General features: G+C 36.3%; 2 protein-coding genes across 2 annotated transcripts; one reads left to right on the top strand and one right to left on the bottom strand.

The window, feature by feature from the left end:
• Positions 1-2,379: 2,379 nt before the first annotated feature.
• On the bottom strand, positions 2,380-7,007 carry LOC143021336 (uncharacterized). The gene is made up of 2 exons (XM_076178756.1): positions 6,294-7,007; positions 2,380-3,390 (listed from the first exon to the last, which is right to left on the bottom strand). The coding sequence occupies exons 1-2, from the start codon at positions 6,648-6,650 to the stop codon at positions 3,010-3,012; spliced, it is 738 nt and encodes a 245-aa protein (XP_076034871.1). The 5' UTR covers positions 6,651-7,007; the 3' UTR covers positions 2,380-3,009.
• A 337-nt stretch (positions 7,008-7,344) lies between these two features.
• On the top strand, positions 7,345-9,310 carry LOC143021330 (uncharacterized). The gene is made up of 2 exons (XM_076178741.1): positions 7,345-7,534; positions 7,673-9,310. Exons 1-2 carry the CDS (start codon positions 7,524-7,526, stop codon positions 8,649-8,651), a joined length of 990 nt encoding a protein of 329 aa, XP_076034856.1. The 5' UTR covers positions 7,345-7,523; the 3' UTR covers positions 8,652-9,310.
• Positions 9,311-18,017: the final 8,707 nt, after the last annotated feature.

Below are 18,017 nucleotides of genomic sequence, written 5' to 3'. Positions count from 1 at the left end.
TGAAACTTTTTAGATGCTGGACTGAGGATTTCAACACTAAGAGTTATCTTGCATCCTTGATGCAGTTATCTTTTGTTACTTCTCCAGTTCACATTTGCCAGCGTTTCGAAAATTCTGGAAGTCAAGTCGATGCCTTTTCCTGATGTTTTGGTTTAATGTTAATACAGACATTTATGTTTTCTTTGTCTTCTTTTTAATTATTTTCATCTCCCTAAGACTTCTCTTCTTCTCACATGAAAGCGGGTGGTCTGAGCGAGATGTTCCTGATTCTAATCCTTTTCATGATGACACCCATTTAAAGAATATGTTTACCATGTAGTACTTTCTTGGAAGGGATTTGAGAGTGGATTACCTTCATGATTGTGTCACATGGTATTTTCTAATCCTCCTCTGTTGGTCTGCCCTCAAAGTCTGTTCCAACAAAAAACACTGCTGTATATTCAAGGTTTGGCCAGATGAAATATACATATATACATATACCAAAGGCTTTTTTCACTCTTATAAGGGAGGTAGCCAAAAAACAAAGGCATAAAAACCACTCCCCTGCCTCTTATCTTGGCACCTTCTGGATGACGGGTCATCCCTGCATCCTGTCCATTGCCCTGGGTCAGAAGCACTGTTACAAGACACAGCACATCCACAGCTAGGCCGCTTCATTAAATTGGTGACCCCCCCTCTCCATCCCCTCATGCAGAAAAGGGGAAGTGGGGAGGAATCCCTTCGAGCTGCGTCAAATTTTTCTCGCACATACTCCTTCACCCCCCTATCCCCCACCCATTCCACTTCATACATCACAACATCATCCACATACAACCATTCTCCACTCACCTCTGTCTTCTGTCCTCTCCCATCCTTCCTCAACAGACATTCCCCTCTTTCCCAAAGCCCCTTTTACCCCATCCATCCATCTCTTCCTAGGTTGCCCCCTCATGTTCACTCCCTCCATATCTGCTTTCCACACCTCTTTTACTGGTCTTTCTTCACTCATTCTTTCCATGTGTCCAAACCATCCCAATAGTCTTTCATCCACCCTATCTCCCAACTCCCTTTCCACCCCCGTGTTCTTCCTCACCTCCTCATGAAATATAGTTTTACATATTTTCTAGCTGCCACTAGGCATTTCTATTCAGCTAAAGATCCCATAGCCACTCCAGGTATACAGCCTGTTTCAAATAACTCCTATCCTTCTTGTTGCTGCTGGATGATTTTATTTTTATAAGGTAGTTCCTCTGCCATAGTTGTTGACATTTGTTATCCCATGATATTTGGTCTCAAGATACAAATACTGTAATTGTTTTATTTGGACTATTTCAATCAATTTAGCACCTGGTGAAACTTTTCATTTTATTCTGGATGCCACCAGGGTATTCTTTTCATTTCCAAACCACCCAAAAGTAAAACGGGAACGAATCAGTTTCTTAAATGGCGACATTCAATGGTTGCATTATTTTTCATGGGTTGCAGGGCTGGTACCCACCTGAACCTCAGTCTTGGAGGTGGTCTGGAACAGTTTATGTATAAATGCAGATGTTTGTGGTATGCCACTGCAATGAAAACACCCAGAGGAACCTGAGGTCATCTTAGGTCTGAGGTGAGCAGCAGTTGGGGGCCATAAAGCCCTGTTTATACTAGGCAAGTTGAGAGATAAGTCAAGTGTGCAAGTTGCCTGCTCTCATTTTCCAAAGGTAGGCAATTATGGCAAGTATTGTTCACATATAAGCAATAAATTCGAACAAGTAGACTCAGTTGGTGCAGCACATTTGACAAGCACACATCTGTCACTCAACATGACAATAGATTCTGCAAAGACTATGTCAATACTATTGTGTGGTGAACTTTTAGAAATACTTAGACAAAGTTGAAAAAGAAAAGCAAATATGGGTGAGAGACTGGATACAATGAAAGGATGAATGTGGGTCTTCAGCCACACTTTTAAGACAATTGTATTTGGAAGATCCCAAAGAATGCTTGAAAATATCCTGAAGATTGTTTTATGTGTTGCTAGATGCAGTGGGTCCTGGTATAAAGAAATGTGATATCTTGATGAGAGATACATTACCAGTTAAAACCAAACTGTGTATACACCTAGGTCTCTTAATTCAACACTCGCCAACTGCCACTTGTGTGGGCATTTGGCCCCCTGACATAAACATATTTTGGGAATTTGTGGTGTTTTATGTCCTGGGCCAATTCCCAATGTGAATTTTTGTCCTCCTGGGCCCATATGTCCACAGAAGTGGTGGGAAATTCTTTCAGAAATCTACAGTACCAGTTTTGAATTTCAATTGCTTCAATTTTCAAGGTACAGTAATCACTGAAGTATGTGACACAATTTCCAATAAGCTACAAGACTATATGAAGGCAAGTGAAGCATAAAAATAGTTTTAACTGTTTATTATGCCATCTTCTACATGTTTATTTGTTTAAATTCAGCATATTCATTCTATTCATCTTTTACAAAAAACATATCCTTCTAACACCAAATAAATGATCATCTCCAATGAAATCCATAAGCATATAAGCCATAATTATTGCTATTGAAATAAACATATAACAAGTCGTGCTCTCTAGCAAAAGAAAAATAATCACATTCCTTGCAATTGCCTTTGTTTGCAAAATTAGTCTATATATGTCTTGTATTGTATATTTGCACATCATGTATAATTTACAAAATAAACCCCTGCTCTTTATTAGCAAATTAATATCAACTCCCACTGAAATATATAAATATACTATAAATTACTTTTTTTAAATGTTGTAACAAATCATGCTGGCTAGCAACAAAGAAATAAATATGTCCACCAAAACACATCAGTGTATTCAACACAAGGGTTACTTTTGTAAAATATAAAGCCTGCCCCATATTTTTCAAAACATTGAGTTATATTGGTAAATAAAATTCTTACTTGAGAGTTAATTAAGAGTTAAAACCATTTACTTGAGAGTAACTCTAACAAAGAATGGACAGAAGCTGAATGAAGAGTCGTTACCTAACCTACATTGTTTGGATTACTGGCAAGGACAGGATGTGATTTCCGCGAGCCTGTATTTTGTTAATATCCTATGTATTTCATCTTGAGCCAAAATACAGTTTTCAGGACTTAGTTTTTCTAAATGAACTGCAACGTATTTTGCAAAGGATTCACACTCAGCATTAACCTGCTTGGGGTTATTGATGGATCTATTTAATTCTTTAAGTTCTTCTATGGCTGATGATATTTCACTGATTCGTTTCCTTGTAGTTGTTTTCTGCACTGATACAATTTTAGTTGATTTTCCCTCCACGTTCTCAGATTGTGGGGAATGTTGGTAATGTTGGGTAGAATAATCATCTTTTACATCGCATTCACTAAGACGATCATCTTCCACAGGTCCTTCAGCAACTGTATCCTGGAATGCAGAAGCCAGATACATACATACATCCATATATATATGCAATATCACCATAGAAGAGAAACTTGTAGACAGTAAGTACTTTCATATATTACATCTTCAGGTTTGAAGATGTAATATATGGAAGTACTTACTGTCTACAAGTTTCTCTTCTCCTGTGGTGATATTGCATAATTCGTTTCACGGTGATATGAAATCCTGCAAATATATAAATATATATACAGTGAGACCTCTCATTAATGGACGTTAATTAGCTGTGTTTGCGGTGTTTTTGGTGCTGTTGTTTAGTGCGTGCAATCACTATGCCACCCAAAAACCACTCCAAAACACCAAAAATACAGCGAAAGCGCCGCAAACACAGCTAATTAACGTCCGTTAATGAGAGGTCTCAGTGTAAATATATATGCAATAAAAACACTAAGAACGTTCACAAATGTGTGAGAAACCACCAGGAAAAATAAACTAACAAAGCAGAGCACTTTTGTATAATTATATGAAACTTCTCTGCTTTGTTAGTTTATCTTTCCTGGTGGTTTCTCATGCATATATATATATATGTATATATATATATATATATATATATATATATATATATATATATATATATATATATATATATATATATATATATATATATATATGTACAGTGAGTCCTTATTATACGGTACATATGCATTCCTGAAAACCTTACTACAAATTAAAATTACCATATACCAAACCCAAGTTTTGACTTATGGCAGACGTACCTTCTCCCTGCTCTTTTCTCTTCAAAATTTCTAATTCTACCTCCAAAACATGAGCAGATACCGTATCTGTGAATTTTTCTTACCGTAAATAGAATTGAGGGTAGAAATTACCAAATACCGTAACTGTGAATTTACCGGATAATGAATTCCCGTATAAGGAGGATTCACTGTATATATGCACACACACACACATATATATATATATTATGAATGATTTCACACATTGACTGTAACTTATATAACTGACATTAAGCCATGCACTCTACCTTCTATACAGGTACCTGAGACGGAAAAGGGATGGAGAGCCAAAGAAAGTGGTTTTAGTGATAAATGGAACCTGCCACACTTTGATGACAAGCATATTAATATTTGAGCCCCACCTAATTGTGCGAACACCTTCTACAATTGTAAGAAGAGAAACAGTACTATTTTGATAGCCTTAGTTGAGTATGACTATGGTTTTAGATTCGCTGATAATGGATGTCATGGCTCTGTATCTGATCGAGGGGTTTTTCAAAGATGCTCTGTGTTTCAAAGGCTACAAAAGAATTTGCTCCCAAATGGAGGCTTTATTGTAGTGGACAATACTTTTCTGCTCTGGGCATTTTTAATGAAGCCTTATCCAGGAATGAATTCAACCTATGAGGAAAAAATTCTTAATTTCCGAGTATCTAGAGGCAGGCAAACAATGGAAAATTCTTTGGGCATTTTAGTTAGTAGATTCCTTGTATTTGAAAGACTTTTTACACATAGTGTGGATCTAGTAGACAAGGTATGTACATTGCATAAATGGCTGAGATGCAATTCAATACATGAGTATTTACCACATGGTTATGTTGATGTAGACGACACCACTACTGGTGAAAAGATTCATGGTATTTGTATATCACAAACTACAGGACTCTGTAGTGTAACTCATGTAGATAGCAATCACCATGCAAGAGATGCAACATTTATCAGCTATCCATATAAGCAGTATACATAAGTACATTCATATACCATTGGCTTTTTCCTCCTTACAAAGGATGATGGGTTATCCCTACATCTTGCTTTCCACTGCCCTGGGTCAGAAGCAATGTAGCAAGACACAGCTCATCCACAGCAAGGCTGCTTCATTTAATTAGTGACCACCCCTCTCCATCCCCATATATGGAAAAAGAGAAGACATGAAGAAATCCCTTTGGGCTGCATCAAAATATCATTCACACATAATCCCTCACCAGACCATCCCCCACATACTCGCTTGCATCACAGCACCATCCATACACAACCATTCTTCAATCACCTCTAACTTCTGTCTTTTCCCTTCCTTCCCCAATAGACATTCCCCTCTTTCTAAATGCCCCCTTTACTCCATCCATCCATCTCATCCTTGGTTACCCCTTCATGTTCACTCCTTCCACCTCCACCTTTTACTAATCTTTCTTCACTCATTCTTTCCATGCGTCCAAACCATCCCAATACTTGTTCATTAACCCTATCTCCCAACTCCCTTTCCACCCCACTCTCCTCCTCACCTCCTCTTTCCTCACTCTATCCAGCCTAGTAACCCCTAACATACTTCAAAGGCACCTCATCTTAAACACATTCAGACTTCTCTCTTATGTTCATGTTTCTGCCCCATACAGTGTTGTTGGCACACTCTTCCACACAATCTCCTCTTAGCATCCATTCCCAAATGATGTCTATTTCTCACTACATTTTTTCATTCCCCCAAGGCATTTACTTGTTTCTCTCAATCTACATTCTATTTCCACCTCCACTCCTCCCTTTCCTGCCACATTTGTACCCAAGTATCTAAAGCTATCCACTTCTTCAGTTTCTCTCCCTTAATTATTTAATATAATAATAATATAAGCAGTATTTTGGGTAAAACTCCAGAATCACATAAACACAGACTTTTGTCATGAAATTTACAGTCTAATATATCCTAACCATTCCATAGAAAAAACAATCTCTGAAATATAAAAAGAAAAGAAGTGAAAAATGTGTTTGTACGATACTGGAATAATACCATATTTCATAGAAGGCAGAGTATCATGGCAGAACAGAATGGTACACTGGTACCTTATGTCAAATAATACCAATATCATACCTAGTATTAGCCCTGGTGTGATGATAAATAATATCAAATTGTATCATAAATATACTAACCAAACTGCTTTGTGATGTACGTTTCAAAACTCCTTGTTTCATGATATCGCTCATTGCTTGAAACCATATCACTGAGGGCTTATACCGGTACACATCTTCAAAGCCAGCACCTGATCTTTCAGATTTCTCCACCTTACTCTGTTCTTGTTGAAAAGTTGTCCTCAAAATTTTAATTTTCTGCTTTGCGTCATTTATTCCAAAATTTTCCACGTCCATTTGAACACATATGTCACTGAGAGCACTCTGCCGAGCAAGTTTATTTCGATACATTTCACTATGCATATTCCACAAACACTCATGCTCCTTATACAACATCACAAACTTATATGTGAGTTCCTCAGTCCACCTAGGAGGCATGTCTGTAACTATGCAACACTACGATTTACGATGAACAAAACGTTAAATGCCTGCACAACACCTGTCATGTAATTGAACTGGAGAGGAAAGCGAGCAAGTACATGTTTACACAGGCCAAGTCAGACAAGTAGCTTGATGGTGGGCGGAGCCGGAGGTGAAGAAAATTGCCTCTAAATAGAACTGCTGGGTATTCATTTGCCTGGGAGCTTGCCTCTTACTTGACCTGCCCAATTTTCTTTGTCGTGTAGATATTTATACACGGCAAGTAACTTGCACGCTTACTTGCCTCTCAACTTATCTCGTATAAACGACGCTTCCCGAGAGGATGCCTTCCCAAACTCTGCGCCGTGGCCAGGATTCGGGTGTGGATGAAATTGTCAAATGTAGGACATTATATGAATATTACCTAAAAATTCTGGATAGGACCCCATCCTAGAAAAGTGCTCCTATTTTTTAAAAGAGGACCTAAATCTATAGGTGGTATCACCATTTTACTCGTCATTCGAAATACAGATTAACTATAGATACTATCACCAATTCACTTATCATTCGAAATAGTAATTAACATTTCAGACGAAAAGAAACTAATAAAGAACCATGAAGACGTTTAGCAATGCAAAAATACCGATTAAAATAACTACGGCCACGTATGAACTTTAAAAATACGACAATTTCACTATACATACGACTATCACACGTAAACCGATCAACGAAAACAATTGTTTGTGTTGTATAGGAATGTTGATCAACAAATTTCAGCGTGATAAGATAAAGGACAACACCACACTATATGGGCTAAACTTGTTGAAAAGAATTGATGTTTAATTAGTCCATTACTTCTTCGTTCACCACAACTATTGGTTGAATTCTTACATGATATCGAGGTGAAGAACGATTCCATTACACTTCAGTTTAGTACGATGATGTGTGCAGCTACTGTCTCTGTCTTTGAAGATGGATTGTGCATATATAACAATGTAATTTAGAAAATATGGCATGTCTAATTATGTTATCAATTTCAGAAACTTTGAAACAATGGAATTTGGGGATTTTGATGACGATTTATTCAGCGAAGAAAAACCAGAGAAGAATATTGATGAACATTATGAAGCACGGTTTTGTAATCCCGAATGGTTCCAAAGTGACTCTGCACATCAAATTTCAGAAGAGGAGTATATAAACTTGATTAGATATCAAGCAGATTATCATTACTTGAGAAAAGAATATGGAAAGGCAGCCAAAAAATTTGAAATCATATTAAGGACTGTGCACTCCAATAATTCAACAACAAATAGGGAAGTGTATGAAGGTATTGCTAGATGTTATCTTCATCTTGGGCAAGCTGAAGATGCTTTGAAAAATGCACATATGTTAGACAGTCTGTCACACACTGTAGATCATGTGACAGTAAGTTCATCTCTTCTTGTCAATGTCTACTTGTCATGTGATGCGTACAAATCTGCACTATGCACTGGGTTTAGACTTTTGTCTCTACATCCTTACAATAGTGATATTTGGTTAAAACAAGCTTATATATATTCACTAGTCTATAGACTGGATCTCCCATTTGTTAAATTGCATTTCACAAAATTGGAACAACTTGACAAAAAGGGAGCTTTAGAACACAATGAAGAAGTAAAAAATAAAACAGGTGAAACAGGAATTCAAATGACTGCTGTGTCTTTGATACGAGCACAGATTATTCTTCATAGTGTCAAGAATACAGCTTTAGGATTTTCATGTGAGTTTAATGCAAAGTTTCAAGAAATCATCAGGAAAGATCTAGCAGTAATCCCAGTTTCTAAAGCCTTCCTTGATATAGCTTATAAGCATGTAGAAAATGAAGTATATAGTTGTAAGGATAGAGACCCACCTAAGGATTTTGTAGACAGAGGTAGTTCACAATTTTGTGATGAATTGTCTTCTGAATATGTTCAGAATGATAACCTAGATGGGTATGAGAGAAGGTGGTTTCATTGGCTGAATGATATAACAAGTTGATAATTATGGTATTTTATACGAGTGTTCTTTGGACCAATGTCAAATTATTGAGATGCACTGGTTTACATAAAACTTTATCAGACATAGACTAAAGATGATATTTTTTTAATTTTGATTGTGTGTGTGTGTATTTATGTATTTGGAATATACAGAATTGGAGCCATGCTCATGCCTACATATCAAACCTTATTGTTTTCACAACAAATGAGGGAAGAAGGAAACATAGGAATGTAGAGGACTTTTTTGCATTTTAGCCTGACAGCCTGTTGATGTTTGTCTAGCTGAAATGGAAGAAATGCCCTATCTTTATGGTACATCTTCCTCTCTTAATCACTTTGGAACTAGATGAAACTCCTACATATTGTCCTTTTGCATTGTTTCTTTTAATTTTTTCCTCAAATTAGTGCTTATTTGTAAAAAAAATTATATTAAAATCCTTGAAGTATTCTGTCCTTGTAGTTTTATATTCTTTTTTTTTTTTCGTCCCATACTAATAGATCCTCTATTTTTCTACACCTTTTAGTCTTTGCATCATTTGCAAAATGTCAGTGTAGCTTGTCATGCTCTCATTATGCCATTTACATAAATCAAGAACATCACATGTGCCAAAATTGATCCTTGTAGGACTGCAGCTGCCCTCCATCCTGATAATCCATCATTACTGCTCACATGTCCCTGGGATCAATTATGAATACTTACATATGGTGGTCCTGGAAGGTGGACAAGAAAGCTGACCATTTTCTAAACCCTTTTGGTATCTGCTCAGTCTTGCTTATGTCTTTCACTTTGATTGGGGACCATACCACTGCTGTGAATTCAAATATTGGACAGGTCAGAATATGACCTTTTTTCATTACCTCTTCATCCTCTTTTAAGGGACCTCAGTGGAAATAAGTGTCTCATTGGGCTTTTTTGAGTTATCCCTAGTGTATGAAGATCACATGTGATTCAGTTTATATTCTATACGTGAGTTGAATACTTCATTTGTATTGGTATTGTCTTAATTTGTTTGTAAAATGATTGTATACTGCAAAATTAAAACTAAAACATTATTTAGTGATGTAAGTTGTTTTCTTTATCTGTTTGGATTATGGTTATTTCAGTTGTCTATTGATTGTTTAGTTTCTTTTGGAGAAGGGTATGTTCTTGTGTGTTAGTTTTATGAATCTACCCTTGTGCTGTGGATTGTTTTTCCTCACATGTATTCACTGGATGTGGGTAGTGTGGATTGTGGTATTCATTTAGCTTCCTGTATTCATGCTATTTGTATGATGTGCTTATGTAGAAATTGAAGCAGCTCTGTGTGTTTGTGATCACAGATGTTTATTTTATTATGTTTAGGGTGTTTTTGTATTTACCTAGTTGTATTTTACGGGAAGAGAGCTATGCTCGTAGTGACCTGTTATTGTATCTTTCCACATCCAGTTTTTTATTTAAAGTCATGTATAGTTTTAGCACTTACTGTTTCCTCATTCAGTTTGTTCCAGATATCTATCACTCTATGTGGAGAGCTATTCTTTTTCAGATTTCTTCTGTAACTGTCTTTCTTAAGTTTCTTCTCGTTTCCTCTTGTATTTCTTCTGTCCCATTTTAGTAGGTCATCCCAATCAAGAATTTCCATCCCTTTCATAATTCTGTAAATGGTTAGCAAATCACCTCTTTCTCTTCTTTGTTCCAGGGTTGGTAAGTTTAGTTTATCCAATCTTTGATTGTATGTCAAATTGCAAAGTGATGGTGCTATCTTTGTTGTTGCTCTTTGAATTCTTTCTACTTTATGTATTTTTTGGTACTAGGTGTCTATATATGATGCTATGTATTCCAGTTTTGGTCTTATCAGTGTAGCTAGTATTTTCTTTACCATTTCTTCACCCATGTAGTCAAAGGCTACTTTCATTGATCTTAATAAGTTAAAAGTTTCTCTGACTAATTTGTTGACATGTTTGTCTAATGTCATGTCATTTGAGACAGTTACTCCTAGGTCCCTTTCTGAGTTTACTTTTTTAACTTCCTTTGTACCAATTTTATATTGACCCATGATTCTATTTCTGCTTTTTCTATTATACTACATTTCTTAATGTTGAAGTTCACTTCACTCTTCTGACTCCATTTCCAGACTTTGTCCAGGTCTTTTTAAAAAGATTTGCAATCCTCCTCTGTACTTATTCTGTTTAATAGTTTCACATCGTCTGCAAAGAAGTTCATATAACATTCCATGCCTTTGTCTATATCATTTATATAAATAGCAAACATTATCGGAGCCAATACAGAGCCTTGTGGGACTCAGCTTATCATATCATCCCAATTTGAGTTCTTGTCTCTATGTGTGTGTATAATTGTATTAATGTGTGTTGGCTACAGCTCCAACTTTGTATATTAGTTTGTGTTTCTGCATTGTATGTGAAGTGGACACATGTTGCATGAATTACAATTGATAGATGTGTGTGAGAAATTTATAGGTTTTATACACATAGGACATGTAAATGGGCCAGAGTGGGTTTCTTTATATTGCACCTGGAAGTAGGTGTGAGAGGACAGATATGAGAGTGTTGATCTTATGTGAAATAAGCAAAAGAGATGGGTTGGTAGGAATCCTGAAAGTTTCTGTGCCCAATGCAGAGACGGGGTTCCAGCTCTTTACCTCCTTGCAGATGAAAGTGGAGTGGTACTTTGTGGACATAAGTTGTCCAGATCTTTGGTGGTGCGAGTCTCTCCACTGATTCTCTGACCTTTCCCTGTTGGCAATGCTGCCTCTTACAGACACATGATGGTTCTCGCCTGTTCTATTCCACATACCAAAATACTCTTCTCCCCTTGTGAGGGAGGCAACCAGCCAAGGCATGCACCCACTCCCACCCACACCACATCCATGCGTTTCCCTCTCATCTTTGTTGCACAGATATTTATATATCAGCCAGGTATAATAAACTGGAGAATAGGAAACAAGACCTCCACAAGCTCTTTTCCTGTATATTACAATTAGGTAAAGACACTGGTCTACAGTTTAAAGGAACTTATCTCTACCTTTATAAACTGGCACAATAATAGCCAACTTCCTATCATTTGGCACTTAATTTTCTCCCAGTGAACATACGAAAAGTTCATGTATGAAGATGACAAAACGTGAGTAGAAATTGTGAACAGTAACATCCAGTCCATGTTTACCAAGGAGAGTTACTTTCAGGGAAATCAAGGAATTTCTAGAAGCAAAAGATTGTAAGACCTTAAAATGGAGTTAGAAGAGGTGCAAATACCATTAGAGCCACTGGATGTGAGAAAATCCACAGCCTGATAGAATTTGAAGTTGGATACTCAAAGAATGTCAGGAACAACTAGTGGACAAGAGTTCCTGACATTCTTGAGTATTCAATTTGCAGAGCTGGGTGCATTACTGCTGGACAGGTAGTCCTTTAGTAATGCAGTAACACAAGTGCCCAGCTCTGGTTACTTTATTTTTTAGAATAGGGAATATTAATGTTGTAGTTTAGGTATTATTATATTGAGAATTTTCATAAGAAGTAAATGCTTCTTCATTTAATTTTTTTTTCATCAAAATTGGTCCAAAGGAAATTAGAATTGGTAATGCATTGAAGGTAATGCAGCCCAGATTTTTTGGTAATGCACTACTTGTGCGGAGGTAACATGACCAACTCTGTCAGTTTGAGATTCCATCAGGCTGTGGATTTTGTCCTTTTTTTTAGTTTTTCTTCGATGTCCTCTAGTGTTTATCTTGTCTCAATTCAGCAAGTCCTTTTTATCAAGTATTTCTGTGCCTTTCATGATTGTGTAGATGGTCAGTAGGTTGCCTCTTTTTTTGTTCCAAAGTTGGTAACTTCAATCTAGCCAGTCTCTCTTCATATGACAAGTTTGAAAGTGCTGGTTTGTGAATATGTGTATGTTGGTAAGGTGACTTGTTGACTAGTTTTTATCTTGCGTATACCAAAGTGTTTGTTAAATAAAAGTGAAATTGAATTCATTTAAATATTTTCTTTTCAAGTACGAATGTCATTTTTTCATTGTCAGAATTTGTTTCTGACCAGATATACTTGAAATGGATGAGAAAAAGTCAAGAATGATATTGTAATTCATTGCTTATAACCAGCATTTGTGTCATTGGGCAATATCTGGAAAGGTGGCAAAAGATTAAAGGAGTGTAGCAAAAGGAAGGATAGAAGTTGATATATGATAACTGTTGTCTCGAATTTCACTCTGTGGAAAACCCAAAGCCCCACAGTGGATAGGCCCTCCCACAGGTCTCTCTGGGGAAAAAATTGGAATGTTGTCGTGTGTTCTATTGATGTGGGAGTGTTTCTATATCATCAGCTGAAAGTAGTAGGAGGGGGGGAGTTAACGGTTATAAGCTCTCAGTTAGAGTTGATAAGAGAGATCTTGGGCCCAATGCAGAGACTGATCAGTATCATGTCCTCAGGCTCAGGGTACCTTATTCTGTGGAGAGTCTCTGATCACATAAGAACATCTCTAGTCTATATAGGTGTCATTGAATTTCCTTAAATATTTACTGCATAAAACTTTCGTAGTCAATAACACCCTCACCTGTTCATTGTATTATTTGCTGCCTCTCCTTTTCCATCCTCACCTCACACACTATCTCTATGCACTCTTGCACTTCCTCCTTGAAGTATACCAATTGTTTCTCTACTCCCATTTTCTCCCGTCAGCATCATCCAGGATCAACACATTCCTCTGAAGAAGTTGTAAGCAAAACCAGTCAGGAATAAACTCGGCCCAAAACCCATGTCTTTTTCTTCCTCCTACCTCAAACTTGTCACAATGTCTCAACATTTCCCCCTTATCCTTCACTACATCCTTACCTGGTATTTTTTTCTTTTTCTTACCTATTTGATTTGCTCGCCTTCAGTATTTCTTTGCCTTGCTTTTTGTATTTCCCACGCTTAACCTCTGCTTTCAATTTCCCTTCCACAAGATGATCTGACAAACCACCGCCTTTTTTCCTAAAATACATTAACATCTAAACCTTTTTCAATCCTCCTTTTCAGCATCACTTTGTAGTTTGGTATTGCCCTTTCAACCACCCTAATCCACATACACTTGTGCTTGTTTTTCTTAAACAGTGTTTGCTCTCATCACTTTCCTTTCAATACACATCTCTCCACTGAAGTTCCTTCCTTCCATATTATACCTCACTAATAGTCCAACAAGCTTATCTCCTACGCTAGCATTAAGATCCCCTATCACCACGATATATTTACAAATCTCCATAGAATTTGTACATACTTCAATCAGTCGAGAACACTTCCTTCTCCTCACTTTTCTCCCATTACAGTTTCCCTTTCCCACATTATCCTAAATGACACATTACCATGCACTTAACGATCTCATCAATTACCAACAATGCCATTCCTTCTCCCCCAACACCCAACCACTCTTGACACTCAACCTACCGTACTACTGAACTTCAATTCATCCTTTCAGTTTCATTAACTCAGTGCTAACACATCCATCTCTCTAATCACAAACAAACTACCAATCTCTCCCATTTTCTCTCATTTGTACCACACCCACACCTGTTTATTGACACAATTACCAAGATTCTGGTTAGTCTTCTTTTTATGCCTTTACTTTTCACAGGAGTAAAATACAAAGTGGTGGATCCCAAATCCCTTCACTCTATTGTAGTCACTTTCTATGATATGGATGGGAACACAGTGGTGGCATTCTTCTCCACCATCCCAAGGGGAAAGTCGAAGTATCATTCCTTTGTGAGTAGAGATTTTATTTTAACATACATGAATGATGTATGGCTCTGGTCTACAGGGACACCATAAAAGTCACTGAAGCACCTACTGCACATCACCTTAGTAGAGGTTAGCAAAATACTGAAAATACAGTGATTTACAATCTAGTTTTGTGGTAGTGGCTCAATATCTTGGAACATGAAGTCTTTTGTAAAAGATAACAAAGGCAGAAGAATGATTGGCTCTTTGAAAGTGATGCTCTTTGTTTTATTTTCCTTATACCAATTTAATTCATTTGCAGATACAAAGGTCACCACTATAGCATAGGGTTTTTGTACAAGATTTTTATATGCACTGATGCATGAATCATGGGATACTTTAACTAAAATAAAGGAAAAATAAAAACACCATTAAAGTATTTAAAATATCCTCTATAATAATAATAATTTATAAATTCCTCTAACAATTTTTAACTCAAAAGATGCCTCATGGCCTGCCATTTAATGTAGTCAAACCTCCATTGGACATGAGGTGCACAAGAAGAATGGAGGAAAATGCAACGGAACCTGCAACTTTCACACTTCAAACAAATGACATTTTGTAAACAAAACTTTTATTGGACATGATATGCTTGGAGAACATGAATCCTCATCTTGCTTCCAAATATGTGTCATACAGTTCATGGAAGATAACACAGAACACAGTGGCATAGCCTAGTCTTTTCATGGGGAAAGAATAGACTTAATTTCTAGACTAGAAAGAAATAATAAAAAAGTAAAATAAATACATACATACATATACCAAGGCTTTTATTGGAAAAGGATCTGTTTTCCTCATCCAAACAAACAAACAAACAATTTATTACTTTAGTTAGACTAATTCAAAATAAGAAAGATCAATCTTACCTTCTTCTGTATATTTAGATGTAATTTATTGAAAAGGCGAAAACTTTTCGAGAGGCTGGTTTTAACTCGGCCGAGTTTTGTACTTACAGTACTCTCTTTCGCCTTGTTGAGCCTATCCAACTGTTATTTTAAATTGTGATGTAATCCTCTTTTGTTTTAAAGAGAGGTTTCTCTTTACAGTTGGGAGTAAATGTTCCTCCGAAATTGATTTACAGTAATTTTAGTTGACACAAATTCTCAGCGTCTTGATTTCACAGAATTCGAATGAAGACGGCTGCTAGCAGTAATATCTATATTTTACGCGAACGTTGTTTACTTTTTCACCGACCAGAATTGTCGGTATTTACTTCAATTTTTTTTTTTCAATATACTACAAATTATCAGTAGCAATTGATTATTAGGATTATTAATTATTCAGATTTTATCCAATAATTTAAATATATATTTCTTATTACTTTAATGAAATTAAACCTCCAGAATTCAATGAGTTTAATATGACGTCACCTTTTACGTAATATCTAATACTTTTTTCCCACTTACAAGCAAGGTAGCCAAAAAGGAAAAGGCATAAAATCATTCCCACCCATTCCATCCCAGAATACACCCCACATCCCTCCACCCTCCCTCTCATCTTAGCACCTCCTGGATGACGGGTCATCCCTGCACCTTGTCCACTGCCCTGGGTCAGAAGCAGTGTCGCAAGACAACATATCCACAGCAAGGCCGCTTCATTAAATCGGCGACCCCCCCTCTCCGTCCCCCCATGCATAAAAAGAGAAGACGGGAGAAATCCCTTCGGGCTGCGTCAAAATTTGCTCACACATACTACCTCACCCCCCATCCCCCCACCCATTCCACCTCATGCATCACAACATCACCTATATACAACCATTCTCCATTCACCCCTGTCTTCTGTCCTCTCCCGTTCTTCCTCAACAGACATTCCCCTCTTCCCCAAAGCCCCCTTCACCCCATCCATCCACCTCATCCTAGGACGTCCCCTCATGTTCACTCCCTCCACATCTGCCTTCCATACCTCTTTTACTAGTCTTTCTTCACTCATTCTTTCCATGTGTCCTAACCATCCTAATACTCTTTCATCAACCCTATAAACTTAGTAACCACGTAGTAAGCGCTGAAACTATCAGTTGTTTTAAAAAACGATTAGACAACTTTATGGATGGGGATGACAGGTGGTGATGGATACGGAGCTGCCTAGTGTAGGCCTTATGGTCTTTTGCAGTCTCCTTTATTTCTTATGTTCTATCTCCCAACTCCCTTTCCACCCCCGTTCTTCTCTTTCCGAAAAAGGAAAGGCATAAAATAAATAAATTATACAAAATCAGATTGTGAAGAAAATTATAATCATAGTTCTAATGAGTCATCATCTTTTGTAATGTTTCCATACAGTATTTTTCAATCATGAATTATTTTGCTGGACACTATATATATATATATATATATATATATATATATATATATATATATATATATATATATATATATATATATAATACTGATGACCCATTTTCGGAGAAGAATAAGCGAAGATATAGAGATCTGTATATATATATATATATATATATATATATATATATATATATATATAATACTGATGACCCACTTTCGGAGAAGAATAAGCGAAGATATAGAGATCTGTATATATATATATATATATATATATATATATATATATATATATATATATATATATATATATATATATATATATATATATGATGTAAGCGGAATAGGAAACACAGGAGTCTTAGTCTTGAGTTTATTCCTGACTAGTTTCGCAGGTATGCTTTTTCAAAGGAATATGTGTACAAACGGGCTGTGGGCATTATATACATGGGGTGGACCTCACCACCTCTCCGAGTTACCATAGTTGGTGGCGAATGTGAACATCACATTGTGGCTCACGTAACAATGAAGACATTTTTACAATTAAATATGATAACACTAATACCAAAGAAATTATTAATAGAAAATGTAACAATAGTAATGATAACGATGAAGATAAATATTTAAATAATAATATTAACAATAATAACAAAAATGATAGTATCAATACAGGAAATAATAACAATAAAATAAAAGTAATAATAATAAAAATAAAAATGATAATACTAATAACCAAGAAATAAAAATTATTAATAGTAATTATGACAATAATAGTGAAAACAATGATAATAAAAACGAAAAATTAATTAATTAACAAAAAAAGTCAAATTTGCCAGCAAATAAACTGATCCCATTTTTTTTTCCAAATAACATTTCGAAATAATGGTTAGACAAGCATTATTATGATGATGTTGAGGATGTTTATATTACTGTCCTATATAAATAATGAACGTGTGTAGGCTATGTATGTGCTTACACGTGTGCATATGTGTACATGTACATGAGTATGTGTGTGCATGTGTGCAATGCATTTGTGTTATTTATAAACAAACGCGTTTGTGTGGGTAGGCCTAAGGAGTGTGTATGAGAGTGCGTGTATGTATGTATGTCCATAATTATAATAAAATGTAGTTTAATAACACAAATATACAGAGAAACCAAGCACTATATATATGAAAAAAACTGGTAACCACTTGTGTAAATAAACTATGCAATAAATCACTAACGAAAGTTACGAAACATACCGTCCCGGTACTTATCGGATGAGATGCAGAAGACCACTGACCAGTTGAGCAACTAGTCGGTTCGCCAGTTAGCCGGTTCGCCGAACTGACAAATTT

Source organism: Oratosquilla oratoria, chromosome 3 (genome assembly GCF_046742065.1).
Source record: "Oratosquilla oratoria isolate Oo_2021 chromosome 3, ASM4674206v1, whole genome shotgun sequence".
NCBI classification, from domain to species: Eukaryota; Metazoa; Arthropoda; class Malacostraca; order Stomatopoda; family Squillidae; genus Oratosquilla; species Oratosquilla oratoria.
This window is presented reverse-complemented; position numbering and strand designations above follow the sequence as displayed.

Coding starts and splice junctions, on each gene's coding strand:
- LOC143021336 (XM_076178756.1), bottom strand. CDS start 6,650: ATGCCTCCTAGGTGGACTGAGGAACTCACATATAAGTTTGTGATGTTG. Junction 3,391..6,293: donor GTACATCACAAAGCAGTTTG/GTTAGTATATTT, acceptor TCTGCATTCCAG/GATACAGTTGCTGAAGGACC.